General features: G+C 37.4%; 3 protein-coding genes and 3 pseudogenes across 5 annotated transcripts in view; all 6 read right to left on the bottom strand.

Moving 5' to 3' along the window:
- Positions 1-10,241: 10,241 nt before the first annotated feature.
- Positions 10,242-14,107, bottom strand: LOC149207280 (putative pectinesterase/pectinesterase inhibitor 51 pseudogene; annotated as a pseudogene). Its single transcript, XR_016253053.1, has 3 exons — positions 13,968-14,107; positions 13,422-13,834; positions 10,242-10,849 (listed from the first exon to the last, which is right to left on the bottom strand). The product of XR_016253053.1 is annotated as a putative pectinesterase/pectinesterase inhibitor 51 pseudogene (transcript).
- Positions 14,108-15,119: 1,012 nt separating this feature from the next.
- LOC149207279 (ammonium transporter 3 member 1-like) lies at positions 15,120-17,130 on the bottom strand. The gene is made up of 3 exons (XM_089395676.1): positions 16,805-17,130; positions 16,422-16,707; positions 15,120-15,771 (listed from the first exon to the last, which is right to left on the bottom strand). The coding sequence occupies exons 1-3, from the start codon at positions 17,096-17,098 to the stop codon at positions 15,251-15,253; spliced, it is 1,101 nt and encodes a 366-aa protein (XP_089251802.1). The 5' UTR covers positions 17,099-17,130; the 3' UTR covers positions 15,120-15,250.
- Positions 17,131-17,197: 67 nt separating this feature from the next.
- Positions 17,198-20,143, bottom strand: LOC149207277 (ammonium transporter 2-like). The gene is made up of 3 exons (XM_089397992.1): positions 19,689-20,143; positions 19,460-19,591; positions 17,198-17,509 (listed from the first exon to the last, which is right to left on the bottom strand). Exons 1-3 carry the CDS (start codon positions 19,863-19,865, stop codon positions 17,198-17,200), a joined length of 621 nt encoding a protein of 206 aa, XP_089254118.1. The 5' UTR covers positions 19,866-20,143.
- LOC149207278 (ammonium transporter 3 member 1 pseudogene) lies at positions 17,632-18,197 on the bottom strand (annotated as a pseudogene).
- On the bottom strand, positions 20,144-22,024 carry LOC149207276 (ammonium transporter 3 member 1-like). Its single transcript, XM_089397991.1, has 4 exons — positions 21,830-22,024; positions 21,543-21,674; positions 21,346-21,412; positions 20,144-20,664 (listed from the first exon to the last, which is right to left on the bottom strand). Exons 1-4 carry the CDS (start codon positions 22,022-22,024, stop codon positions 20,144-20,146), a joined length of 915 nt encoding a protein of 304 aa, XP_089254117.1.
- Positions 22,025-22,553: 529 nt separating this feature from the next.
- Positions 22,554-26,846, bottom strand: part of LOC149207275 (ammonium transporter 3 member 1 pseudogene) — a 127,818-nt pseudogene continuing 123,525 nt past the window's right edge. Inside the window, exons 2-3 of the transcript XR_016253052.1 lie at positions 23,389-23,775; positions 22,554-23,291 (exon numbers count right to left, since the gene is read on the bottom strand). The product of XR_016253052.1 is annotated as an ammonium transporter 3 member 1 pseudogene (transcript). The remainder of the gene's footprint in view (positions 23,292-23,388; positions 23,776-26,846) is intronic.

Raw genomic sequence — 26,846 nt, 5'->3', positions numbered from 1 at the left:
GGAATTTACTCATGAAACTATTACATTAGTCCAAAAATCTCCTAGTCTATCCTATTCTTCATGCCATTCACTGATTGATCTAGAACCAAGTGCGAGACATAGGAGGAAGGTGAGGGATTGTGTACTGCGTAATTCCAGGTGGCAGTGATGAATGTATGATCACTATGATTGCACAATGTGCAATGAATAAGGGATAGGGAAGCAATATATGTAGTTGGTTAACCCAGTGAGGTAGTGTGGGGGCCTGTTTATTGTAACTGCAAAATGTGCATTTATGGGAGGCCAGAGACCCAAGATTGTGTAGTTGGGAAAGTCAATACGACAGTGAGGAAGTCTTTCTCACTGTTATCTCATACTGCATAATTCAGGGAGGATAGAGGCAAAGGACTACATAGTTGATAAAGTCAAGGAGGAAAATAGGGAGGCTTACCCACTATGATTGCACAATTCATAGTTTTGGATGGAAAATGACTATCTAATTTAGGGAATTAGTGAGTGAGGATGGCCTGGTCATAGACTAGAAATGTGTAGTGCATAATAGAAGAGTTTATGGAAGAGGAAATTATGTAATTTCCAAGGGAAGGAGGCAAGAATGATCATTGCGACGGTGTAGTGTGTAGTCCTTGGAGGCAATGACTACACAATGCATAGTTCTAGGAGGTAGGAAATGTTGATTGGGGCATGAGACTAGGAAATGCATAGTTCAAGGAGGCAAACCAGAGAGCGATTAATAAAGAAAGGAGCCACTTCAAAAATTGACCAAGTGTGGGACCAATGAAATGAGTGATGGAACCAACATGAATTTAACGTGATCACACACTCATAACAATCAACCACACAACAATGAAACACTTAACACCCAAAATCAACATGTACCCATTAAAACAAAATGACACTTTCCTCGAAGTGCGACACTTATATAGTCTATGACAAATGTCACAACACCAAAAAAACAATGCAAGAAACTTTAAGAATGATTTTGGCTCATGTGTCTATGATATATAGGATCCATAAGTACCAAATTTTCCTCTGAAACATGTGTTATAACTATGTTTCTCAAAGTGTGACACTTCCCTTACCAAAATATGATACTTGGTTTTTCTTCACAAAGGGACTTAGAAACTTAGAGAAAAACCATGGAATGTCTTTTATTACTAAAAATGACAACTCACATGGCTAAATTAGGCCCCAGTGTTCGAATATAGGAAACAATTTGGAGGTTGTTGTAGCAGCAACAACACTTGGTGACAAACTAGTCCAACTTCTCTAGTATGGTCTAATTTTAAGCACATGGTTTACTCCTTTAGGAAGTATTGATTCATTGTGTGGATTACTTTGGCTTGCCCATTTGACCTTGTTATATATGTAGTCTCTTATATTCCCTTTCTTGGTTAAACACATTCATAAATATTTTCCACATTGCAATTATTTTGATATAGGAGAAGGGTGATATGTAACAATGAGTTTTAAATGACCAGAATTTTAGTTTCATCTCTGGTCTTTCTCTTCTACCAACAAGAATGTTCAGAACCCTAGAAGAGTCACTACAGGAATATAAAAATTACTTCATTTCAAGTGATCTTTTTCAATACCCCGGTGAAGTTTCTTTCTTCACCCATCTGCATAGGAAACCATTCTATTTTTCACCCTTTATTTATTTCAATATGCTCATTGAAATTTTATCCTCTTTTGTCTTGCCAAGGTGGAAGATGTATCCCAACTTATCAAGAGTAGGATAGTTTGTTCCTTCAGAGACTATGATATCACTCTGCAATTGATTTTATCACTATTATTTTTCCCCTTTCCCTTCTTTACTTGATTGGATCAGCATGAAAAACACCACTTAATTACAATATCGAGTCAAGGAAATGTCCTAGGATATATGTGGGTGTCTTTTTTTTCTCCAAATATTTACCTCCAAATGGATCATATTTTCTATTGAGACATCATTAACCGAAGATGTCATATTAAAACAAAGAAGAGGAATCCAAAGTAAACCAAGTGTAGTTGTATGTCACAGAGCCCTTTTAAAAATTTTCCACATCTGATGGAACAAAAAAAAAACACTTTCACACAAGGTTTTGATGACATAAATGATGAAATAAAGGATGATGGAAAGCATCATAACATGACAAAATGAACAAACAAATAAAAAACAAGGAAATAAATATGTACATAGGGTAGGGACATAACCCTATGCTGCTATTGAAAATACTTCTTGATGTCTTGGCCATTGATAGTAAGTGAGTCCAACTTCCCATCCAAGGATTATAGATGATAAGTATGGTGGCCAATCTTGTCATGCATAACAAATGGTATAATCCATAGGGATTGGAATTTAGTGTTTTTACCATTATCTTTGTGGGATTTATCCCACTTCAATAATAGGTCTCCCACACTGAACTCCTTGTTCCCCACAAACATCTATCAAACCAACACTTGATACAACTCTCCTAGATAGAAAAATTTCCCTTTTATATTTCACCTTTCTTCCTTTAGCTTCAAAATTGTGTCTATCCTAGTTTGGTTCACCTTAGGATTCATAGGAAATATGAAGGGTTGGGTGGTATATGTTCAGTGGAAGGATAAATTCTTTTCATAAATGAGAAATCAAGAGGAACGTTTTATAGAGGTTTTTGGCCTGACAAATTCATCCCATAAAGGATTCACCAAAGCATTATGCTAGTTCCTTTACTTAGAGTAAACAATTTCCTTGATGAAAAGATTAAATTCTTGTTGGTAGACTCGGCTAAACCATTTCTGTTAGGGTAATAGTTAGATGAGTGCTTTAAAACAATACCATTTTCTAATGCAAAATCATAAAGTTTAAAAGATGAAAAGTAAGTTACATTATAAAAAAAAGTGATGTAGGAATGTCAAATCTGGTAATGGTATTCTGCTTGAGGAGGGTAATGAATTCCTACTCATTCACTTTTTTCAACGGAATTGCTTCAGCCCACCAAGTGAAACAATATGTTGAGGTTAGGATATATCAGTGATTCTTTGATGAATGTCAGAAAATTTCACCAATAACATCTAATCCCCATTGTTGAAAAGGTTCTTCAATGACAATGGGATGCAATGGGGTTGTTGACCTTCTATCGCAACTAGCACATCTCTAAAAAACTAAACACTTATGTGCATATGCATGAGCATTCTTGAACAATGTGGACCAATAATAACTAGTCTGCATGACTTTGTGAGCAGTAGTATCACCTATATACTGTCCACCAGCTAGCCCATCATCTAAGTGCTTTAGTACGCTTTCTGGATCTAGTGCTTCCAGACATTTGAGCAAGAAACCATTGTGATTCTTTTAGAAAAGCACACCATGCACAAGCTAATATGATAAATATTTAATTCTAGTAGCCCTCTTTTGTTTATTTGATAAATGTGATGTAAAGGTGCCATGCTATTTATACTGTCACACATCCTTGTACTAAGATGTGGCTACATTTGTGGGTGTATCCTGCTCAATATTGTATATTTCAATTTCTTGTTCCCATCCATAAGATTCCTCTTCTTTTGATTTAACCACTTCTTCTACAAACAAAGACCATGGCCTTTTATTATATGAACTAGCTTAAACTCAAGATATTACTCTTGAAGGCTTGCCATCCAGTTCACCCTCCTCTAACCCAGTTCTTGTTTTACAAAGAGTGATATAACCGTTGGGTGAGGCATAAAGACAACAACATGACTCTTTAGAAGGTAAGGCCTAAAGTGCTTCACCACCTTGTATAATGCATAGGCTTTCTTATCAGTGGTAGGATATTTTAATTTATATCTATGTAAACCAACACTCGTGAATGATATAGGTCACTCGTTTCCTTTATAATCCTTTTGAGTAAGAATGGCTGTAAGATAAGTGTCAAAAGCAAAAGTATATAACAGGAAATATTTGCCAAAATATGAACTATACAAAGTTAGTGCTTTGGTAATCCCTTTTTTAATTTGGGAAAAGGAATCTTTCTCCCTCTTATCCAAATTGTATATTGTACCCTTCTTGATCATCCCCTATAAAGGCTTAACAATTTTTGCATAATCTGAGATGAACTTTCGAAGGAAGTTGATTTTCCCCAAGAAGGATTCCATGGCTTTCTTATTCGTAAGAAATGGAATATGATCAATAGTATTGACCTATTTAGGGTCCATTTTAATTCCACTCAAGCTAGGATTTGGACCAAGATATTTCCCTCAGATACTCCAAATATTACCTTGTTGGATATAAATATATACCATATTTTTGAGATCACTCAAAATTTGTGTTAAATGACGAAAGTGATAATATTTTTTCTTTGAAAATACCATAACATCATCCAAGTACACCATAACACTTTGTCCGATCAAATCTTGGAACGTGATGTCCATAGCCTGCTGAAATGTAGCATCTTCATTAATGAGTCCAAAAGTCATCCTCTTAAAAGTGAATGCACCCCAATTTGTCCTAAATGTAGTCTTATGTCTGTCAGGTTCTGCTACTAGAACTTGATTGTATCTGGGAAATCCAACTAGTAATGAGAATATCTTTGACCCAGATACTATTTGAAGTATGTAATTAATAGACAACACATGATAGTTGTCCTTACTCAAATCTCGGTTCAATTGTGTAAATCAACACATAGGCATATCTCTCCAGACTTATTCATTATGGGAACCAAATTAGAGACCCAGGTGGAATGACGAATTTTGAATATGATCCTAGCATCCAACAATTTTCTTAGTTATTTTTAAATGAGGGGTTCAAGTGTAGGATGAAGTTTTCTTAATTTATTTTGAAAAGGATTTACCCCTTCCTTGACAGGTATTACATGTTGGATAATTTGTGTATCATAGGATTTCAGATAATCATACATCCATGCGAACACATCTCAATACTACTTGAAAATATGGATAAAATATTTTCACTCTTGAGGTGTACAACATGTACTGAGATTCACATAATTTGGATCTTCTTTGCTACCCATATTTACTTGTTCATGCAAGAGTGTGGAACTATGAGTCTTTGCATTAGTTGGCCCCTTGAAATTCTTCTGCAGGTCATACAAGTTTTCAAAATAAACCACACCCTCAGGCATGGAGTTTTCTTTGTTTTCCTAAGCTGATTCCTACAAGGTCTTTTCTTACTCATCTTCATCAATTGTCGCATCCTTAAATACATCAGTATTTTCCAAGAAGTCTAGTATTTTCTAGTCATCGTTGAAAACAAAAAAAAATTAGTAACATTATTGGGCACAAATGGCTTATAAATAATCTCAACTGAAAAATCATCTCTCAAAAGTGATAACCTAGCAGCAACATTAGCTAATGTATCTATGGCTACATTATGAATCCAAGGAAAAAAATGAATATTTAAAGGTTGCAATTATGAAATGTGATGCCATACCTCTTTTAGTTAATTCCTAATATTAGGTGACACACAATGAATTGTATTTCATCCCTGGCATGCAAAAATTTCTGATTCACCTATTACCTTAAGCGCTTCCACTTTGAGGTCAATGACTTTCTTTAAACCCAAAATCAGTGCTTCATATTTAGCAACATTATTTGTACACTTAAATTCCAAGCAGAATGAGATCAAATTTTTGTTATTTCATGGGTCTACCAAAATACAACCAGCTCTGAAATGCTCCTATGTCTTTGAACCATCAAAATACAAAGTCCAAATGTTAGCAACAATAGGGTTATTTCCTATGCTAGTACTATTTACATATATAATGAAAAAATAATTTGCACCAGTTGGATTACAAGGAAGGAGTTCAAACTTTCTATCCGGTGGTACAGGTGAAGGCTACATAAGCTAACATTTGTGATCAACATCTAGAAAACAATTTCTAAATATCATTTAGGCATAACTAATAGGCTCATTGGGAGCTTCAAACATCGTGATGGTATGTTTTATGAAAGTTTCACTCTCCAATAATATATGAATATTCTTTCCCTTATACGAAAGCCATAAATGTGACCAATCTATAGCAAAGTAACATCGCAACTTGTTAGACCAATATCTACTCAACAGTAAGCCATAAGATTTTCGAATGTCCACAATGACAATATCAATGCATTGGTGAACTCTATGGTTTGATGATAAATGGATTATAACTTTTTTAAGATCACAAAATTCCTCTACTAAAGATCTATCTAAGTGAATGATTCATGCATTAGTATTTTCCAATTTAGCATTGATTTTCCTTGCAACAGATGGAGGCATGACATTTGCAGATGCACCCGAATGAACATGGAAATTATGGACATTATAATTAAACATTTCAAAATTTAAAAGAAATGGGTGGCACGTGGACCTAGCATTTACATTAGTTGCATTAACAATTGATTCAAGAATGGTTTCAATCTTACCGGATGAGGCTTGAGAAGAAGAAGCCACTCTAGTTGATGGAGGCTAAGATGCAAACTCTTAAATGATCAACTCACATTTCCCTACAATCTTGGCTACTTGATATATGGAAATATTTGCATGATCCTTCTTCATATCCTCAATAATATTGTAGCAAATATCTTCATCTAGAGAAGGTTGTGTTAAATTGGTATATGGTGTGACTTTATCTGATACATCAGGGGTGGCTTACTTATTCTTATTACCTGGAAACATTGTTCTGTGATTGTGTGTTCTCGGGTTTATTTTGATTGCCTTGAGGAGGACCACTAGGAGGCAAGATTTTGCTTAATAAATTCTCTCTCATATCTTGTTCGGGTGCCAACTCTTTGCTCCTCAAGTTATATTTCTTAACATGTTGTTGAGGAGAATCATCACCCTCTAAGGGCTCACCAACACCTTATGATTCATTGTTAAGTATAACATCAAATGTGAAAATTGAATCACTATAACTTGATTTTTCCTCTATTAAGGCAGGTTCAACATTGTCTTGTGTTTTTTCCAAATTTTCTTTTGTTGTCAAACTTTCCATAAAATTTGAAACCACAACACACATGTTGTGTTTCCATTTAGGACATGTTTTCTCTGAATGAGCCTCCTGATGAAAGATACAATAGTTTTCCATGCCCAAGATCTCAACATTGAAGACAACATTTGAGTTTTTTGTAATTTAGCAGATTGATTGAAATTCTTCTTAAGAAATGGCTTGAAAGACTTATTACTTTTAGAATCCTCACTTGAATTCCCCTTAAGTTATAATACTTCATTGATTAACAACTTCAAATATTTTTTCAAGTTGTCCATGCCGAAATAATATTTCTCTTTAGCTTTGGTGGAAGAGGCTTGGGAATTTTTTATTTTGTCTTTGGGGTATTTCAAATCCTCCTAATAGAAAATAACCCCAATAGACCTTAATTCCTTCTCAATGGCTATTTCTTCTGCAAAGTTAAGAGCAAAATTTTGTTTTGTAGCACATTTGACAAAAATGGAAATGCTAGTAGGCAAGGAAATAGTTTAATAATCTTTAATAATAGTATCATGCGGTTCAATATTAGTAGGGAACTTATTCAAAATATGTGTGAAACTTTTATTAAAATACTTAACATTTTATTTATCCCCCATCTTAATGTTTATGATTTCTTTAAGTAACATGCTTGGAGTTCTATCATTAGTAAACCTTTCTAAGAACAATCGTTTAAACTCCCTCCAACTCTGGATTGAATTTCGCAGAAGGTTATGATGCGAGAATGGATCTCTACCTTATAGAGTGTACGTAAATAATATAAAATAAACATCATCGAAAGATACCTATAACATCCTTAGATGTAAGTAGAAGTCATTAATATGGTCTTTGACCTTCTCTTTCTTATCAAGATTGTACTTCACAAGAAACCTTTTTGGGTGTTTTGGTAAGTGATGAATATTTCCCAGAAGAGTAAGAGGTTCATTGACCATCCAATACAATTGGTCATTAGACATGTCTTAATTCTCCTCTTCCTCCTCAATTTTTGATTCATAAGACTCTTCTCCTTCTCCATTCAAATCCTTGTAATTATTAGGTTGTTCTTCTTCCCTCAATTATTCCTCGTTAGAAAAGTGAAATTTCTCCCTGTCTTGGTCTAGGTTTTCCTCAAAAGGTGGTGGAAGATCTCCTTGATGAGTGGAATCCTCAAGTGAAATAGCTAGATATTCAAGAGCAACAGTGACCAATATTCCACCAAAGAGACCAACACACCATGGTAGGTTATCTCTTTCCGTGATTTCTTATGAGGAACAAAAGATGCAACAAGAAGTAATCCAAGAGCTCTAGAAAACCAACAAGTGATAGGTTGAAGTGTCCTTAGTTGATTTTAAGTAACTTTGTATGCATGCTCCAAATTTTGGAGAGGTAACTCTTGTTTCTCATAAATATGATTTGGAGTTAGACACAAACAATTATTGCCTTTCACGGAAGGTTTTTATGGGAATATTGTGAATTATCAACCATAAAAGAGTTTCCATATTTTTAGCACTGGAACCGTTTATGGATATAGATTCTACCAACAGTAAGGGGGTCTCCCCAATTTTAAGTCCAAATTAGACCTCACACCGTTTGGAGTAGGAGCCCAAACCAGAAGTATGGTCGGTTTCCATTATCTTAGAGATTTCGCTTGGCTGCAATAAATGACGCAAGAGAAACGCATGTTGTTTCAAGGTAAGAAAGTATGCTAGCCTTGTGATGTATTCAATTGTAGAGTGTATAATGGTTCATTCACAAAACAAAAGAGAAAGTGAGTCTTTAAGAAAAATATATTAGTACCATCATAAGAAAGGCACACACATAAATATTAAAGAATCATTAGTAGTCTTGAAAAATAGTTCACAATGAAATAACAATCATGAAAACATAAGACAAAAGATTCAATTATGCATATTAGATCCAACAAAATAGTTCATTTACATTAATATGTGTTTACAAAGAGATATACCACAAACAATGAAAGAGTATTCTCACAATCCTTCACGACGTATGCATAAAAAGTGTGTAAGCTCCAAGAGCTTCAAATTATTGAGTCAAAGTTCCAAGATACACCATTACAATGATACAATACTTGTTCCAATAGTGGAATGTTAAGAAACTACTTGCTTCTCAAAAGCCAAATCTTCTCTCTTATGCCAAAGTTGAGAAGCCAAGGTGAAAAGTTATTTGCTTGAGATGTGAGGGTGTATATATAACAAATGAGATGACTCTTCACCTCCCTTTTGACTCTTGAGCTCCCCTCATGACCCTTGAAATTCCAAGTGACTTTTTGAAACTCCTTAAAGACCTTTGCAATTCTACATGAATTTTCACATTATATGTGTGACCTTTGGAATTCCATGCACTTTACATTTTCTCATTTTGGAAATTACATAACTAGCATTTGCACCACATGTTGCAAAAGAAATGCCGTAAGGCAATGATATGAAAAACAATAGCATAGAAGAGAGAAGTCAAAATTTTATGCAAATGACATAAGAAACAACAGCATAGAAGAAAGAAGTCAAAATTTTATGCAATTTTGTTTCTTTACCGGTGTTTATTTTTTATCATCAACAAATGGCCAATTCGAGGCAATGCTAATCTACATTTTTGACAAAGAAAAATCAATAAAAGTCAAAAACAATTATGGATCTAGAATTGAATCTCAACACAGAGGTGTGCCTTACTGTCTAGCATGTATGAGTGGATATCACAATGAGACTTTTCAGAACATTATATACCTTAGTGTCAGACAAGGGATGAACAAAGAGGAATCCCAGATAAAATGGAGACTTCTGGCTTATTTTAAGTTTGATACATTATAAGTGCTACATGATTTTTCCAACCCTAGCGTTGCTTCTGATCCTAAAAGAATTCCACAATGTTCTGATTTTTATTGAGAGCTGAGAAAGTGTTAAAACATGTGTACAAACTCATAACATTAAAGAGGAGTATACTATAAATATAAGATTTATCCCACGTGTCTATCTAGTCCTGTCAACAAATCTAAAATAATTGATCTTACCATTGGTTTAGGAGCCTATAATACAATTGGATGGATATAAACTCAATTACATCTTAGAAATCATGGGAAGACAATCATATGGATGGAAATGATAAACATACATAAAGTTGAAAAAAGTAAATGCATCATTGCTTGTGTGCAGCATAAGGACACCCACAGGGAGATATATTTTGAATAACATCACTCCTTCGGAAAATCAAAGAGAGTGTATGCAAATTGTCACACAGAATAAGCCATGACATTGTCGAGAATAACATGCTGTTAAAAATTAAGTACCTTATTCTTCAAATGATCAAAGTATTATCCAAACTTATATTGTTCTAGAATCTATTAGTTCCAACGATGTTTAAATTATTCTTCATTGTGGTTGTCTTTTTATTTCTGGTGTTAATAATAGTTTGAGCAAAGTCCTCTACCCACGGCATCCATCCCTCAGGGCTAATGGCCTCTCCCAAATATGAATTTATGCAGATTGCTCTGGAGTACATCTTCCATGGCCGACCCAAATAGCCTTTGTAAATTTTTGGGTTGGCATAGTAAGCCCTCATATATTCTTCAGTTCCATTGATAGTGCAGTTATGGAAAACAAATCCTGTGGGCTCGGCTGGATCTGTTCGATCCTGCGCAGTGACAGGATCTGATGATCCTTTGTCTAAGTTTATTTGACGAGGACGCAGCAGAATGAGACAGTTTTCAAAGATGGTTGCCGAGTCTCCAAATATGAAGTCAACAGTGCCTTCTATTCTGCAGTTTCTATAGAACTGACGAAGAATATGAGTGTACAATGTATCCTGGTGGCCAAGAAAGGCACAGTTGTAGAAGGCAGAGTGATCACTATCTACTCTTAGGGCTACCGCTTGTTGACTACCTGGCCCTGCTGCATTTTCGAATGTTATATCCCATGCTAAGAAGCCATCAGCATTTACAGCTGCAATTGTGAAAACAAATAAATTAGCAATCCTCAACATCTAAAACAAGATTTAGTGGGATCGAGGAATATGGATTGATTGAATTTTCCTTTGATAAGAGTTCAAAACCAAAGAACGATGGTAATTGTAAGTATTAAATTCCGTCTTTGTTTAAAAATAGCATACACATATTTATCTAGTTATCAGAATAAACAGAGGATCCGATTTTAGCATATGCCCATTGAAATTTCTCAAACTTACAAACCCCAATGCATGTTGAAAGACATTACACCTATCATACGAAAGGGTTCCAAATATCTTATTCTTAAAATGTAAAACGATAATTAATTTTTTTGCTGCTTTAATAGGATGAAAGAAGTGCAGAATCTGCAAAAATAAATGTTATTGCTCTCTTCTTTTCAGCAACCTACAATCTGAAGAAAAGCATTATTGCTTCCCTTGCAAATGACGGATTGCATTCCAAGCACTGCTGGATTTTGATTGTTTCCTTCTCCTCTCATTTGTATTTTGTTGTTGCTTTCTAGATCAGCATTCCTTTGCAAGGGAATTAATCTGGGTTGAACTCAAGTAGAAAATTTCTCTCATTAATTGGATGGTCATTTTCACAATTGATTGTCTCCAAAGAAGTCTTGTCAGCCAAATCTCTACCTTTCCTCAGGCTTTTAAGTTTAACCACCATGCAGGCCCTCAGTGTTGTGGTTTGGCATTTTTATCCAGTAGTTCTTAGCAACATGGCAGAAAGGGCACACTTTATGTCCATGCAGAAGGAATTGGAAGCAATGGTAGTGGATTCCTTGGCCACAGAATTGAACAAGCGTTTAAAGCCCTTTGGGTTCTGCAAGAAGACCCATAAAAATCTGCAAATGTATCAAAGAGAATTGCTTCCTAGATCATACTTGTACAATAAGTGATCATAGTAGAAGGTCATTTGATTGTGAAACCATTGTGGGATTCAATCCAAGTGACTTGAATTTACTGTAGATAGACGTCCTCTTTGATATCCATGTTTATCTCCATTCAGGGGCTAGGATGTCACTAGGGCATCTAGAGAATAGCTAAAAGGAGGGAGGCACTCTTTGAAGAACTGAAGACGCCTTTAAAAAAACAGCACATTCGCTAGACAAAGGGGCCTGTGGAGGCAATCTAAAAAAGGCAAAGGGCCAGATAGGAGTTTCCCGTGAAGAAAGAAGACAAGTCCAAAAATGCTCTCAAGGAAAAAGGGATGAATGCCAAACTGTTTGTACAATGGGTTATGGAACTGTTTGTTTATGCTAAATCATACACTGTAACATGAGGAATTGGACTGTCTCAGCCTGCGCGCAGTCAGGTGGTAACGAGGTAGGCCCCAAGATTTCAACACCATATAGTACTATAGGTCTGTTAATTGTGTCAAAAAATGCATCTCAGAAGAGATGTCCTGAAAATGCATATGGAAGTATTGTCGGTCAAGCATGGAGAGAGACCTATAACCCTTTCTAAGTTTGGGTTGAAAGACATGCCTTAAGCTAAACCTAAGGGCTATGGATCAGATCCCATAGATGTATAAGCAATGGTAATCTCCACCTCGCTTCCTTTGAAGAAGAAGTGGAAGTTTTTTAGGGTGCTCTTGGATATTTAAATCACAACCTCAGTTTCACTAAGGTTCACCACCATCATTCTATGACCATCACATTGGCAGGGGCATCAAGCTATCTCTGAATGTCCCTAGGGGAGGAGGCTAAAAGGATCAAATCCTCTGCAAATAAGAATAAGGTAAACAAAACATGGTGTAAAACGTAAACATCTCTCTTGTGGAAGTACTCGCTCGGTTATGCTCTAACCCATTAATGTGTATCCCATGGAATTTCATGAAAGCCACTATGAGACACTCAAAGATGCCAATTTCACGTAGTCTCCAGAACGATAATTCCCTTGGAACAGAGTCCAAAAGCCTTCTGAAAATCCACAAAGCAACAGGACTTTAGATGAGGGACGTCAGCTTCCTTGATAATAGCACACAGGCTAAAAATGTGGTCACTAGTTTCATAATCTCTTCTAAGACTTGGTTGCCCCATAGCTTTGAATTTGTTCCTCTCTATATGTTGAGAAAGCCACACGTTCACGCCCATAACATAGAGTTCGACAAAGGCACGCCCAATCATAATATTCCTGTAATTATTTCTATCAGAAATATCCTTCAATTGGAAGATGGGGTGGATGATATTTTGAGACCATGAAGAGGGAAAGCCAATGCAAATTCAACTTGCAGACCTTACTCATCTACTTTTTTGCTGGTGCTCAAGATCCTAACAGCTCTTTTAATGTCTCTTGGGGTGAATTAGTGACAAAAGGTGAGAGAGGAGAGAATATGGACTAAGGTTGACCCGAAAAATCACAGAGGGATGTGGTCCGCAAGAACCATGTGTAATGATCAAAACATGTTGGAAGAGCAGATTTTCCAATTTCAATTCAAGGCATCTCAAATCTGCCAGGAACCACACCATGATCAAACACAATAACAAAACCAAACTCAGGCAAAGAAATAAATTCCAACTTAATATGAAGAGGAAGAGGAACAATGATGAGCATTACCAACAGTTGCAGAGCCATATGTACTTGGAACACCAGGCAGGGATGGCACACGCATAGACCCCGTGATCACAGTCTTCCCCATGCCATCACCCACAAACATAAGATTAGTTTTACTGGGAGGAACCCTAACAATCTCCTTATACACCCCAGCCTTTATATGTATCACGAATCTCCGCTCAGATTTATCCGGTGCACTGTTCACCGCCTGTTGAATACTCATAGAGGACTCATCCTTGGACACAGTCACATCGGGAACCAATTTATCAACCTCTAATACATCCCAAATTTGATTATAATGATGGTAATAATCTGCAGTACTAGAGGAATTGGATGATCTCTCTGTTTTTAGAGGCCTCCATAGGACCATATTCTGTCCGTATGTATCCAGAGCATCTACCATGCTAAGGGCATTGCTGGTCAAGTTCATGACTGTAAGAACAGGTTACGTTACACAGCGGCTGCTCAGCGAGATTTGAAGCAGCAAAAAAACCCATTGTTTGATTATATATAATAAATTAAATATAATCAAACAATGTAGTGACTTACAGTTCTGCCATCTTAACGTGGTTGGAGTGTTCAGAAGTTTTCTTCGCGCAAGGATAGTAATCGATGGATTTCAAGGGGCAGGCCTGCCTCCCCTGATTCAACCACTCTGTCAAAGCGTTATCTGTCCTGGGGATCTCCATCTCTATCCCTTCCCCAGCTCAACAGCAATGCTTGTCTCCCACGATGCAGCTAACGAATCTTCCAGTGGAGTAAATACGCAGAGGAAAAATACGAAGACCGCCGAGAACAGCGAGCCTGAAACCAAATCCAGAGCGAGGGCAAGCGTTGATCTGCGAGGGCAAGCGTTTGATCTGAGGTACAAACCCTGCTGCCCGGATGAAACTATTCGATGAAACGCCCAAACCGTTTGGGCAACCCCGATCAACGGCTGAAATGGTTGCAATCGTCTAACATATAATCCTGTGGCTTACAAGATGACAAGTAGGCAGAGAGAGGAGTTGATCTCAGAGGTAAACGCCTTACGGCGTAATTACAGCTGAAGCGAAGGCGGAGAACCACAATGGATAATATCAAATCAGGTTAGAGCGACTGAACCAAATTGGCTTTTGTGAGTGAAAATTCTCAAAGATATTAGACTAAAAGGAATTAAAAATTTAGCACAATTCTAAAGCTTTGAACAGAATAAAATATCTCAAATTTCAGCGCATTTAACTTTTTAGAGTGCTTAGCATTTTTTTATTTTTATTTTTCTTCTTTCAAGTTTTACAATCGAGTATTATCATGATAATTGATAATATGTATTTATATATATATATATATATATATATATATATATATATATATATATATATATATATATATATATATATATATATATATATAATCTTAAACCATTTTTATATTTGAACATTATTTTTTTAAAAATAATTATAATTTTATTAAATAAAAACGTTAAAAAAATAATAATATCACAAATCTTTTAAATTTAATTTAAATATAATTAAACAATGTAAACAGAACCATTTGAGATGAGTCATATAAAATTAATCATAATATAAATTACTTCAATTTTTTTTAAGAAACTGCCTCCAATACGTGAGTGCATTCCAAATTCCTATTTTTATTCATCTTTTTATCATTTTTCATAATTCAAGGGCCAAGCAAGGCTAACAAATATTATTACACAGAATAGAACCTTAAATCATTTATGTATAAAACAAATAACTTTAATCGTTACAGGACATATCCCCTGCTTTCCCTCAAATAGATTACACTCTGTGACTTTAACATCAACATTCCATACCAAATCTAAAGAAGTAGGATCACAAGTGTACAGTTACTCCTGTTGCTGCACCGTCGTTAAAATGCTGTGTATTATCAGAATACCATCCGTGCCTTGAATTATCATACTTTTCTCCATCAGCCCACAGAGCATAAGCTTCCTCTCCGTGAACTGCATCATCTCCTATCAAAATTTCCTCGTCTGGCATTCTTAATGGAATGAATAGTTTAATAAATAGTATGATAATGGTTGTGGCAACAATGTTCCATCCTATGATAAAACTAGCTCCCACAATCTGTTTAATAAATTTCATACCACTGCGATAAAATGCCCCCTTTGAATTTGTCACTGCAAGGAACAGTGAACAGAGAGTAGGCTCTGCAAAGAGGCCAGTGAGTGCTCCACCCAACACTCCTGTAACTGCATGTGTGTGAAATACAGCCAGTGTATCGTCAACTTTCTGTAACAGGGTTGACCTTTTGTGAAGTACCATCATTGTATACCATGGAATACTACCAGATAGCACTCCCATCGCAATTGCAGCCCATCCTTGGACAACACCTATATAAGGGCAAAAAAAATACTAATATTAATTCTTTGTTTTCAAGTTTTGCATTCTATACTGTAATTCAATTCTTTCAGCTTTTCAAAGATGGATATTTCTCATTCTAAGTTGGGTATTTGTCATTCTATGGAACTATGATATCTAAAGTTTTGACTGTAGGGTATCATGATAGCATCTTCGGATACTTAGCTGAACTCTAATGCAATTGGGGTATTTGATCTCTATTGTAGTTGAAAACCGTGGAAACTTGATTTTTTTGTGTAAATAGGAAGACAGGACAACAGCAATTTTTTCGGTAAATTCTTCACCCATTAGAAAAGCATCTGTAAATTGCCAAATTGCCATGGAGGAAGAAATTTAAACATAGAAAAAGCAAAGAGTATCTAAATATATACTCATTGCTGACTGCTCATTGCCTGCAGTAAGCAGTCATTGAGTAATTATTTCAAATCCTAGAAAGGAGTCAGCAGTCATTGAGTAATTATTTCAAATCCTAAAGAGGAGTCAGCAGTCATTGAGTAATTATTTCAAATCGTAAAGAGGAGTGAAATGACAGAGAACCCAAATGCACAGGAGAAAGTATAGAACAAGCTTCTCAAATCGACCGTTACAGAGTAGAAAAAAAGGGAAATGGAATCGCCCTTACCAGCACCCGGGGTGATGCAGACAAGTCCTGTTATCATGCCCTGAACAGCTCCAATGACTGATGGTTTCTTGAAGAATATAACATCCAGACATGTCCATACAAGAAGGCTGGTAGCTGCACATATGTTAGTATTCAAGACTGCCATGGATGAGACAACATTGGCAGCATAAGGGCCGCCTCCATTAAACCCCGACCAACCCATCCACAAAAATCCTGCTCCAGCCAGCATAAGCAATACATTATTTGGAGGAAATCTTTCCCGGTCTTTTGCCGATCTAGGTCCTACCTGAACCCCCCAATCCACAAAGTAAAACCAATCAGCATATGCAATCTGTGGTAAAGAGTATAAAAAATTAGTAGGTTGCAAGCAATATATGCCATACCCAATAAGCTGCAGTGAAACCTGAAATTCCAGAAGAGACATGGATTACATAACCACCAGAGAAATCAATGACCCCCCACTGAAAGAGGAATCCTCCTCCCCACAAGCTGAAAGCCCCCACTGTATATGAAAATGTGAGCCAGAGTGGCACAAAAGCCATCCATGCCTTGATATTCATTCTTCCAAGCAAGGAACCCGCCAAGAACAGCGAGCCTGAAACCAAATCCAGAGCGAGGGCAAGCGTTGATCTGCGAGGGCAAGCGTTTGATCTGAGCCAGAGTGAAACAAAAGCCATCCATCCCGGTCTTTTGCCGATCTAGGTCCTACCTGAACCCCCCAATCCACAAAGTAAAACCAATCAGCATATGCAATCTGTGGTAAAGAGTATAAAAAATTAGTAGGTTGCAAGCAATATATGCCATACCCAATAAGCTGTAGTGAAACCTGAAATTCCAGAAGAGACATGGATTACATAACCACCAGAGAAATCAATGACCCCCCACTGAAAGAGGAATCCTCCTCCCCACAAGCTGAAAGCCCCCACTGTATGTGAAAATGTGAGCCAGAGTGGCACAAAAGCCATCCATGCCTTGATATTCATTCTTCCAAGCAAGGAACCCGCCAAGAACAGCGAGCCTGAAACCAAATCCAGAGCGAGGGCAAGCGTTGATCTGCGAGGGCAAGCGTTTGATCTGAGGTACAAACCCTGCTGCCCGGATTAAACTATTCGATGAAACGCCCAAACCGTTTGGGCAACCCCGATCAACGGCTGAAATGGTTGCAATCGTCTAACATATAATCCTGTGGCTTACAACAAGACAGGTGGCTTACAAGATGACTTTAACATCAACATTCCATACCAAATCTAAAGAAGTAGGATCACAAGTGTACAGTTACTCCTGTTGCTGCACCGTCGTTAAAATGCTGTGTATTATCAGAATACCATCCGTGCCTTGAATTATCATACTTTTCTCCATCAGCCCACAGAGCATAAGCTTCCTCTCCGTGAACTGCATCATCTCCTATCAAAATTTCCTTGTCTGGCATTCTTAATGGAATGAATAGTTTAATAAATAGTATGATAATGGTTGTGGCAACAATGTTCCATCCTATGATAAAACTAGCTCCCACAATCTGTTTAATAAATTGCATACCACTGCCATAAAATGCCCCCTTTGAATTTGTTACTGCAAGGAACAGTGAACAGAGAGTAGGCTCTGCAAAGAGGCCAGTGAGTGCTCCACCCAACACTCCTGCAACTGCATGTGTGTGAAATACAGCCAGTGTATCGTCAACTTTCTGTAACAGGGTTGACCTTTTGTGAAGTACCATCATTGTATACCATGGAATACTACCAGATAGCACTCCCATCGCAATTGCAGCCCATCCTTGGACAACACATATATAAGGGCAAAAAAAATACTAATATTAATTCTTTTTTTTCAAGTTTTGCATTCTATACTGTAATTCAATTCTTTCATCTTTTCAAAGATGGATATTTCTCATTCTAAGTTGGGTAAAGATGGATATTTCTCATTCTAAGTTGGGTATTTGTCATTCTATGGAACTATGATATCTAAAGTTTTGACTGTAGGGTATCATGATAGCATCTTCGGATACTTAGCTGAACTCTAATGCAATTGGGGTATTTGATCTCTATTGTAGTTGAAAACCATGGAAACTTGATTTTTTTGTGTAAATAGGAAGACAGGACAACAGCAATTTTTTCGGTAAATTCTTCACCCATTAGAAAAGCATCTGTAAATTGCCAAATTGCCATGGAGGAAGAAATTTAAACATAGAAAAAGAAAAGAGTATCTAAATATATACTCATTGCTGACTGCTCATTGCCTGCAGTAAGCAGTCATTGAGTAATTATTTGAAATCCTAGAAAGGAGTCAGCAGTCATTGAGTAATTATTTCAAATCCTAAAGAGGAGTTAGCAGTCATTGAGTAATTATTTCAAATCGTAAAGAGGAGTGAAATGACAGAGAACCCAAATGCACAGGAGAAAGTATAGAACAAGCTTCTCAAATCGACCGTTACAGAGTAGAAAAAAAGGGAAATGGAATCGCCCTTACCAGCACCCTGGGTGATGCAGACAAGTCCTGTTATCATGCCCTGAACAGCTCCAATGACTGATGGTTTCTTGAAGAATATAACATCCAGACATGTCCATACAAGAAGGCTGGTAGCTGCACATATGTTAGTATTCAAGACTGCCATGGATGAGACAACATTGGCAACATAAGGGCCGCCTCATTAAACCCCGACCAACCCATCCACAAAATCCTGCTCCAGCCAGCATAAGCAATACATTATTTGGAGGAAATATTTCCCGGTCTTTTGCCGATCTAGGTCCTACCTGAACCCCCCAATCCACAAAGTAAAACCAATCAGCATATGCAATCTGTGGTAAAGAGTATAAAAAATTAGTAGGTTGCAAGCAATATATGCCATACCCAATAAGCTGCAGTGAAACCTGAAATTCCAGAAGAGACATGGATTACATAACCACCAGAGAAATCAATGACCCCCCACTCAAAGAGGAATCCTCCTCCCCACAAGCTGAAAGCCCCCACTGTATATGAAAATGTGAGCCAGAGTGGCACAAAAGCCATCCATGCCTTGATATTCATTCTTCCAAGCAAGGAACCCGCCAAGAACAGCGAGCCTGAAACCAAATCCAGAGCGAGGGCAAGCGTTGATCTGCGAGGGCAAGCGTTTGATCTGAGCCAGAGTGAAACAAAAGCCATCCATCCCGGTCTTTTGCCGATCTAGGTCCTACCTGAACCCCCCAATCCACAAAGTAAAACCAATCAACATATGCAATCTGTGGTAAAGAGTATAAAAAATTAGTAGGTTGCAAGCAATATATGCCATACCCAATAAGCTGCAGTGAAACCTGAAATTCCAGAAGAGACATGGATTACATAACCACCAGAGAAATCAATGACCCCCCACTGAAAGAGGAATCCTCCTCCCCACAAGCTGAAAGCCCCCACTGTATGTGAAAATGTGAGCCAGAGTGGCACAAAAGCCATCCATGCCTTGATATTCATTCTTCCAAGCAAGGAACCCGCCAAGAACAGCGAGCCTGAAACCAAATCCAGAGCGAGGGCAAGCGTTGATCTGCGAGGGCAAGCGTTTGATCTGAGGTACAAACCCTGCTGCCCGGATTAAACTATTCGATGAAACGCCCAAACCGTTTGGGCAACCCCGATCAACGGCTGAAATGGTTGCAATCGTCTAACATATAATCCTGTGGCTTACAAGATGACAGGTGGCTTACAAGATGACTTTAACATCAACATTCCATACCAAATCTAAAGAAGTAGGATCACAAGTGTACAGTTACTCCTGTTGCTGCACCGTCGTTAAAATGCTGTGTATTATCAGAATACCATCTGTGCCTTGAATTATCATACTTTTCTCCATCAGCCCACAGAGCATAAGCTTCCTCTCCGTGAACTGCATCATCTCCTATCAAAATTTCCTCGTCTGGCATTCTTAATGGAATGAATAGTTTAATAAATAGTATGATAATGGTTGTGGCAACAATGTTCCATCCTATGATAAAACTAGCTCCCACAATCTGTTTAATAAATTGCATACCACTGCCATAAAATGCCCCCTTTGAATTTGTTACTGCAAGGAACAGTGAACAGAGAGTAGGCTCTGCAAAGAGGCCAGTGAGTGCTCCACCCAACACTCCTGCAACTGCATGTGTGTGAAATACAGCCAGTGTATCGTCAACTTTCTGTAACAGGGTTGACCTTTTGTGAAGTACCATCATTGTATACCATGGAATACTACCAGATAGCACTCCCATCGCAATTGCAGCCCATCCTTGGACAACACCTATATAAGGGCAAAAAAAATACTAATATTAATTCTTTGTTTTCAAGTTTTGCATTCTATACTGTAATTCAATTCTTTCAGCTTTTCAAAGATGGATATTTCTCATTCTAAGTTGGGTAAAGATGGATATTTCTCATTCTAAGTTGGGTATTTGTCATTCTATGGAACTATGATATCTAAAGTTTTGACTGTAGGGTATCATGATAGCATCTTCGGATACTTAGCTGAACTCTAATGCAATTGGGGTATTTGATCTCTATTGTAGTTGAAAACCATGGAAACTTGATTTTTTTGTGTAAATAGGAAGACAGGACAACAACAATTTTTTCGGTAAATTCTTCACCCATTAGAAAAGCATCTGTAAATTGCCAAATTGCCATGGAGGAAGAAATTTAAACATAGAAAAAGAAAAGAGTATCTAAATATATACTCATTGCTGACTGCGCATTGCCTGCAGTAAGCAGTCATTGAGTAATTATTTGAAATCCTAGAAAGGAGTCAGCAGTCATTGAGTAATTATTTCAAATCCTAAAGAGGAGTTAGCAGTCATTGAGTAATTATTTCAAATCGTAAAGAGGAGTGAAATGACAGAGAACCCAAATGCACAGGAGAAAGTATAGAACAAGCTTCTCAAATCGACCGTTACAGAGTAGAAAAAAAGGGAAATGGAATCGCCCTTACCAGCACCCTGGGTGATGCAGACAAGTCCTGTTATCATGCCCTGAACAGCTCCAATGACTGATGGTTTCTTGAAGAATATAACATCCAGACATGTCCATACAAGAAGGCTGGTAGCTGCACATATGTTAGTATTCAAGACTGCCATGGATGAGACAACATTGGCAGCATAAGGGCCGCCTCATTAAACCCCGACCAACCCATCCACAAAATCCTGCTCCAGCCAGCATAAGCAATACATTATTTGGAGGAAATATTTCCCGGTCTTTTGCCGATCTAGGTCCTACCTGAACCCCCCAATCCACAAAGTAAAACCAATCAGCATATGCAATCTGTGGTAAAGAGTATAAAAAATTAGTAGGTTGCAAGCAATATATGCCATACCCAATAAGCTGCAGTGAAACCTGAAATTCCAGAAGAGACATGGATTACATAACCACCAGAGAAATCAATGACCCCCCACTCAAAGAGGAATCCTCCTCCCCACAAGCTGAAAGCCCCCACTGTATATGAAAATGTGAGCCAGAGTGGCACAAAAGCCATCCATGCCTTGATATTCATTCTTCCAAGCAAGGAACCCGCCAAGAATAGCGAGCCTGAAACCAAATCCAGAGCGAGGGCAAGCGTTGATCTGCGAGGGCAAGCGTTTGATCTGACCCAGAGTGAAACAAAAGCCATCCATCCCGGTCTTTTGCCGATCTAGGTCCTACCTGAACCCCCCAATCCACAAAGTAAAACCAATCAACATATGCAATCTGTGGTAAAGAGTATAAAAAATTAGTAGGTTGCAAGCAATATATGCCATACCCAATAAGCTGTAGTGAAACCTGAAATTCCAGAAGAGACATGGATTACATAACCACCAGAGAAATCAATGACCCCCCACTGAAAGAGGAATCCTCCTCCCCACAAGCTGAAAGCCCCCACTGTATGTGAAAATGTGAGCCAGAGTGGCACAAAAGCCATCCATGCCTTGATATTCATTCTTCCAAGCAAGGAACCCGCCAAGAACAGCGAGCCTGAAACCAAATCCAGAGCGAGGGCAAGCGTTGATCTGCGAGGGCAAGCGTTTGATCTGAGGTACAAACCCTGCTGCCCGGATTAAACTATTCGATGAAACGCCCAAACCGTTTGGGCAACCCCGATCAACGGCTGAAATGGTTGCAATCGTCTAACATATAATCCTGTGGCTTACAACAAGACAGGTGGCTTACAAGATGACTTTAACATCAACATTCCATACCAAATCTAAAGAAGTAGGATCACAAGTGTACAGTTACTCCTGTTGCTGCACCGTCGTTAAAATGCTGTGTATTATCAGAATACCATCCGTGCCTTGAATTATCATACTTTTCTCCATCAGCCCACAAAGCATAAGCTTCCTCTCCGTGAACTGCATCATCTCCTATCAAAATTTCCTCGTCTGGCATTCTTAATGGAATGAATAGTTTAATAAATAGTATGATAATGGTTGTGGCAACAATGTTCCATCCTATGATAAAACTAGCTCCCACAATCTGTTTAATAAATTGCATACCACTGCCATAAAATGCCCCCTTTGAATTTGCTACTGCAAGGAACAGTGAACAGGAGAAAGTATAGAACAAGCTTCTCAAATCGACTGTTACAGAGTAGAAAAAAAGGGAAATGGAATCGCCCTTACCAGCACCCGGGGTGATGCAGACAAGTCCTGTTATCATGCCCTGAACAGCTCCAATGACTGATGGTTTCTTGAAGAATATAACATCCAGACATGTCCATACAAGAAGGCTGGTAGCTGCACATATGTTAGTATTCAAGACTGCCATGGATGAGACAACATTCGCAGCATAAGGGCCACCTCCATTAAACCCCGACCAACCCATCCACAAAAATCCTGCTCCAGCCAGCATAAGCAATACATTATTTGGAGGAAATCTTTCCCGGTCTTTTGCCGATCTAGGTCCTACCTGAACCCCCCAATCCACAAAGTAAAACCAATCAGCATATGCAATCTGTGGTAAAGAGTATAAAAAATTAGTAGGTTGCAAGCAATATATGCCATACCCAATAAGCTGCAGTGAAACCTGAAATTCCAGAAGAGACATGGATTACATAACCACCAGAGAAATCAATGACCCCCCACTGAAAGAGGAATCCTCCTCCCCACAAGCTGAAAGCCCCCACTGTATATGAAAATGTGAGCCAGAGTGGCACAAAAGCCATCCATGCCTTGATATTCATTCTTCCAAGCAAGGAACCCGCCAAGAACAGCGAGCCCGAAACCAAATCCAGAGCGAGGGCAAGCGTTGATCTGCGAGGGCAAGCGTTTGATCTGTGGTACAAACCCCGCCAAGAACAGCGAGCCTGAAACCAAATCCAGAGCGAGGGCAAGCGTTGATCTGCGAGGGCAAGCGTTTGATCTGAGGTACAAACCTTGCTGCCCGGATGAAACTATTCGATGAAACGCCCAAACTGTTTGGGCAACCCTGATCAACGGCTGAAATGGTTGCAATCGTCTAACATATAATCCTGTGGCTTACAGGATGACAGGTAGGCAGAGAGGGGAGTTGATCTCAGAGGGAAACGCCTTACGGCGTAATTACATCCACAAATTATGTGGCAAGATATAATGACACATATGACTCAAGATTGTGATTACACTTATACAAGCCATGACTTGGAAAAAGATGACTTGGATCTTCATGATAATGTATCAATGCTAATATTTATTTCTTGTTTCTTCCTTCATATCTTCATGATAGATCTTGCCTGTGCTTCATCTTCATCCTCCAAGAGGATGATTGATAAGGAGTCCCTTACGTGATCTTGATCTTCCATGTCTTGTCGTGATCTACTGTCCCTCCATCTTTATGCTTGATGATCTCTCCATGGTTCTAGCTTCACAAGTGTATTTTGCATGATCTCCTTTGCATCCTCCTTGAGCATCATCTTTTCATATTAAGATACAATAACTACAAATGGAATTCACTCATGAAAAGAGGACATCAGTCTGGAAATGTCCTAGTCTATCCTATTCTTCATGTCATTCACTGATTGATCTGGAACCAGGTGTAGGACAGAGGAGGAGGCTTAATGATTACACAAAGCATAGTCTCAGGTGGGAGTGATGAAGGTCTGAACATTGTAATTACAAAATGTGCAATGGTTGATGGACAGGGAAGCAATATTGCATAGTTGAGAAGCTTAGTGAAGCAATGTGGGCCTTTTTTATTGTAACTATGTAGTACACATTTCTGGGAGGCCAGAGACACAAGATTGTGTAGTTGGGAAAGTCAATGTAATAGTGAGGAAGGCTTGCTCACTGTGATTTCATAATGCCTAGTTTAGGAAGGAGAAAGGTGGAGGATTGCAGAGTTGAGCAAGTCAAGGAGGTATATAGGGAGGCTTACCCACGTTCATTGCATAGTTTGTATTTCTAGAAGGAAAATGACTGTACAGGTGAGGGAATCAGTGAGTGAATAAGGCCTAGTTGTAGACTAAAATTACATAGTGCACAGTGGAAGGTTGTCTAGAAGAGGAAATTGCATAGTCTCTAAGGATAGGAGGAAATACTAAGCACTTTGATTGTGTAGTGCATAAAACTTGGAGGCAATGAATGCATAGAGCATAGTTTTAGGAGGCAAGGGATGTTGACTCGTGCTCGAGACTAGGCAGTGCACAATTTACAGAGGCGGATCAGAGATGGGTTGATTGGGCTAGGACTTGCTTCAGAAATTGACTAAGTGTGGGATCAATAAAATGAGGGACGAAACAAACATGACTTGAACATGATCACACACTCATAACTATCAACCACAAATCAATGAAACACTTAACACCTACAATTAACATGTACCCATTGAAACGACAACAAAACGAAACTTACTCCAAGTGCGACACTTAAGGTACACTTTGCAACACTCATGATGACACCAACAAAATAGTGCATGGAACTTTGGAATGAGTTTAGTTAATGTATTGATGATAGCTAAGACCCATTAGTACCAAAGTTTCCTATTAAATATGTGCTATAGCTCTATTTCTCAAAGTTCAACAGTTTCATTACAAAAAGACAACACTTAGTTTTTCTTTAGAAAGAGAATTATAAGCTTAGAGATCAAGCATAGAATGTCTTTTATTACTAGAAACGACAACTCACATGGCTATAATAAGCTCCAAAGTTTGAATATAGGCCAAAATTTGGATATTGGTATGAAAATGACAACGAGATAGTTAACAACTAATCTTCTAAAAACGAGATAGTTAACAACTAATCTCCTAAACTTGCATGAAATAATTCTAGAGGAAATAGCCAACATGCGTACCTTTGAAATATTGGATTTAAAAGACCCAACGTAGGTTTTTAGTGGCATATCAAGGATTTTCACATCATAACTACTACCCGCTTCCTCATTATTTGTTTTATCTATTATGAAGACTCTTGAAATTAGGGTTGAGAACGCCATTATACATACATAATAGAAATTACAATCCCTTTATTATAGTGGAGCCTATGAATCTCATTTTGTCTTTTAGAACACATAGCCTACGTAATGGGAAAATAATTTTATAAATTATTTCATAAATTTAAGCTTAATCGAAATGATAATCATGAAAAACAATTTTTTCTAATAAACTCCTGATTGATAGAAAGCGACAATTCCTCTAATATATAGAAATATACCTATTAAAACCATCACCTATCTACTCAAACAATTTCAGCAATATCAATTTTTTTAACATAATCCAATAGTATTTAAGCTATTCAAAGAAAATTAAATAAACATTTTAAAAAAATTTGCTCATAATTAGGTTCGTCGTATTATCATCCATCACTATAGAGTAAAACGGTGAGTTGTGAATGAAAACCCTTTGCATATAAGACTTACGGATTAATGCACATGTTTAATCATCTTATATAAAATAGTTTGAAAATCCTTTTAAAGGCAGGCCCCTATTTTATCAAAATAACACCAAAACATTGAACACATTGTGCATGTTTCACTTTCGTGCAGATCCAACTTACCCAAAACTTTAAGCAATGTAATGTGATATCACTTTTAATATTTTTTTAATATATATAAGTTTGACAACAATAGGGCTATATCATGATCATGTTCAAGAATAATGCTTAAAGATGATGGGGAATTGAACCGGTGACTTAACATCTAGGAGTGCATTAACAATGCACCCAACCACTGTCTATCCAAAACCCCATAGACGATATATTAATTAAAAATTAATATTAATATACTATATGATATAAATAGTTTGTGGAAGCTTTAACAATGTAATGCAATAGGTAAATTATTATTTTTAAATATAATATTTTAAAAATATTTAAATATAAATTTATTATAATAAATATAAGATTAATTATATATATAAATGTTTTTTATTTTCTCCAAGATATAAAAATTCAAATTTATACATATATTACTTCTAGCATTTATGTGAGAGAGAAAAAGAATTGCATATAATAGTTGGTTTCATCATATGTTACGACAATCACATATGTATAG

This window comes from Pinus tabuliformis, chromosome 1_2, assembly GCF_031772625.1.
Source record: "Pinus tabuliformis cultivar Carrire ecotype Pingquan chromosome 1_2, CPIR1, whole genome shotgun sequence".
Taxonomy (NCBI): domain Eukaryota; kingdom Viridiplantae; phylum Streptophyta; class Pinopsida; order Pinales; family Pinaceae; genus Pinus; species Pinus tabuliformis.
Note: the sequence above shows the minus strand (reverse complement) of the source record. Positions and strands in the feature narration are given on the sequence as shown.

What these genes read in the sequence shown, in the direction of transcription:
- LOC149207279 (XM_089395676.1), bottom strand. Translation starts at nt 17,098, where the DNA reads ATGGCTTTTGTTTCACTCTGGCTCAGATCAAACGCTTGCCCTCGCAGA. An exon ending in GTTTCACTGCAGCTTATTGG is followed by an intron (nt 16,708 to 16,804) that starts GTATGGCATATA and finishes TGGGGGGTTCAG; the next exon opens with GTAGGACCTAGATCGGCAAA. An exon ending in CTGCATCACCCCGGGTGCTG is followed by an intron (nt 15,772 to 16,421) that starts GTAAGGGCGATT and finishes GCCCTTATATAG; the next exon opens with GTGTTGTCCAAGGATGGGCT.
- LOC149207277 (XM_089397992.1), bottom strand. Translation starts at nt 19,865, where the DNA reads ATGAATATCAAGGCATGGATGGCTTTTGTGCCACTCTGGCTCACATTT. An exon ending in GTTTCACTGCAGCTTATTGG is followed by an intron (nt 19,592 to 19,688) that starts GTATGGCATATA and finishes TGGGGGGTTCAG; the next exon opens with GTAGGACCTAGATCGGCAAA. An exon ending in AGGCTCGCTGTTCTTGGCGG is followed by an intron (nt 17,510 to 19,459) that starts GTTCCTTGCTTG and finishes TCCGGGCAGCAG; the next exon opens with GGTTTGTACCTCAGATCAAA.
- LOC149207276 (XM_089397991.1), bottom strand. Translation starts at nt 22,024, where the DNA reads ATGGATGGCTTTTGTTTCACTCTGGGTCAGATCAAACGCTTGCCCTCG. An exon ending in ACAGTGGGGGCTTTCAGCTT is followed by an intron (nt 21,675 to 21,829) that starts GTGGGGAGGAGG and finishes TCTTTACCACAG; the next exon opens with ATTGCATATGCTGATTGGTT. An exon ending in GAGCAGGATTTTGTGGATGG is followed by an intron (nt 21,413 to 21,542) that starts GTTGGTCGGGGT and finishes ATATTCTTCAAG; the next exon opens with AAACCATCAGTCATTGGAGC.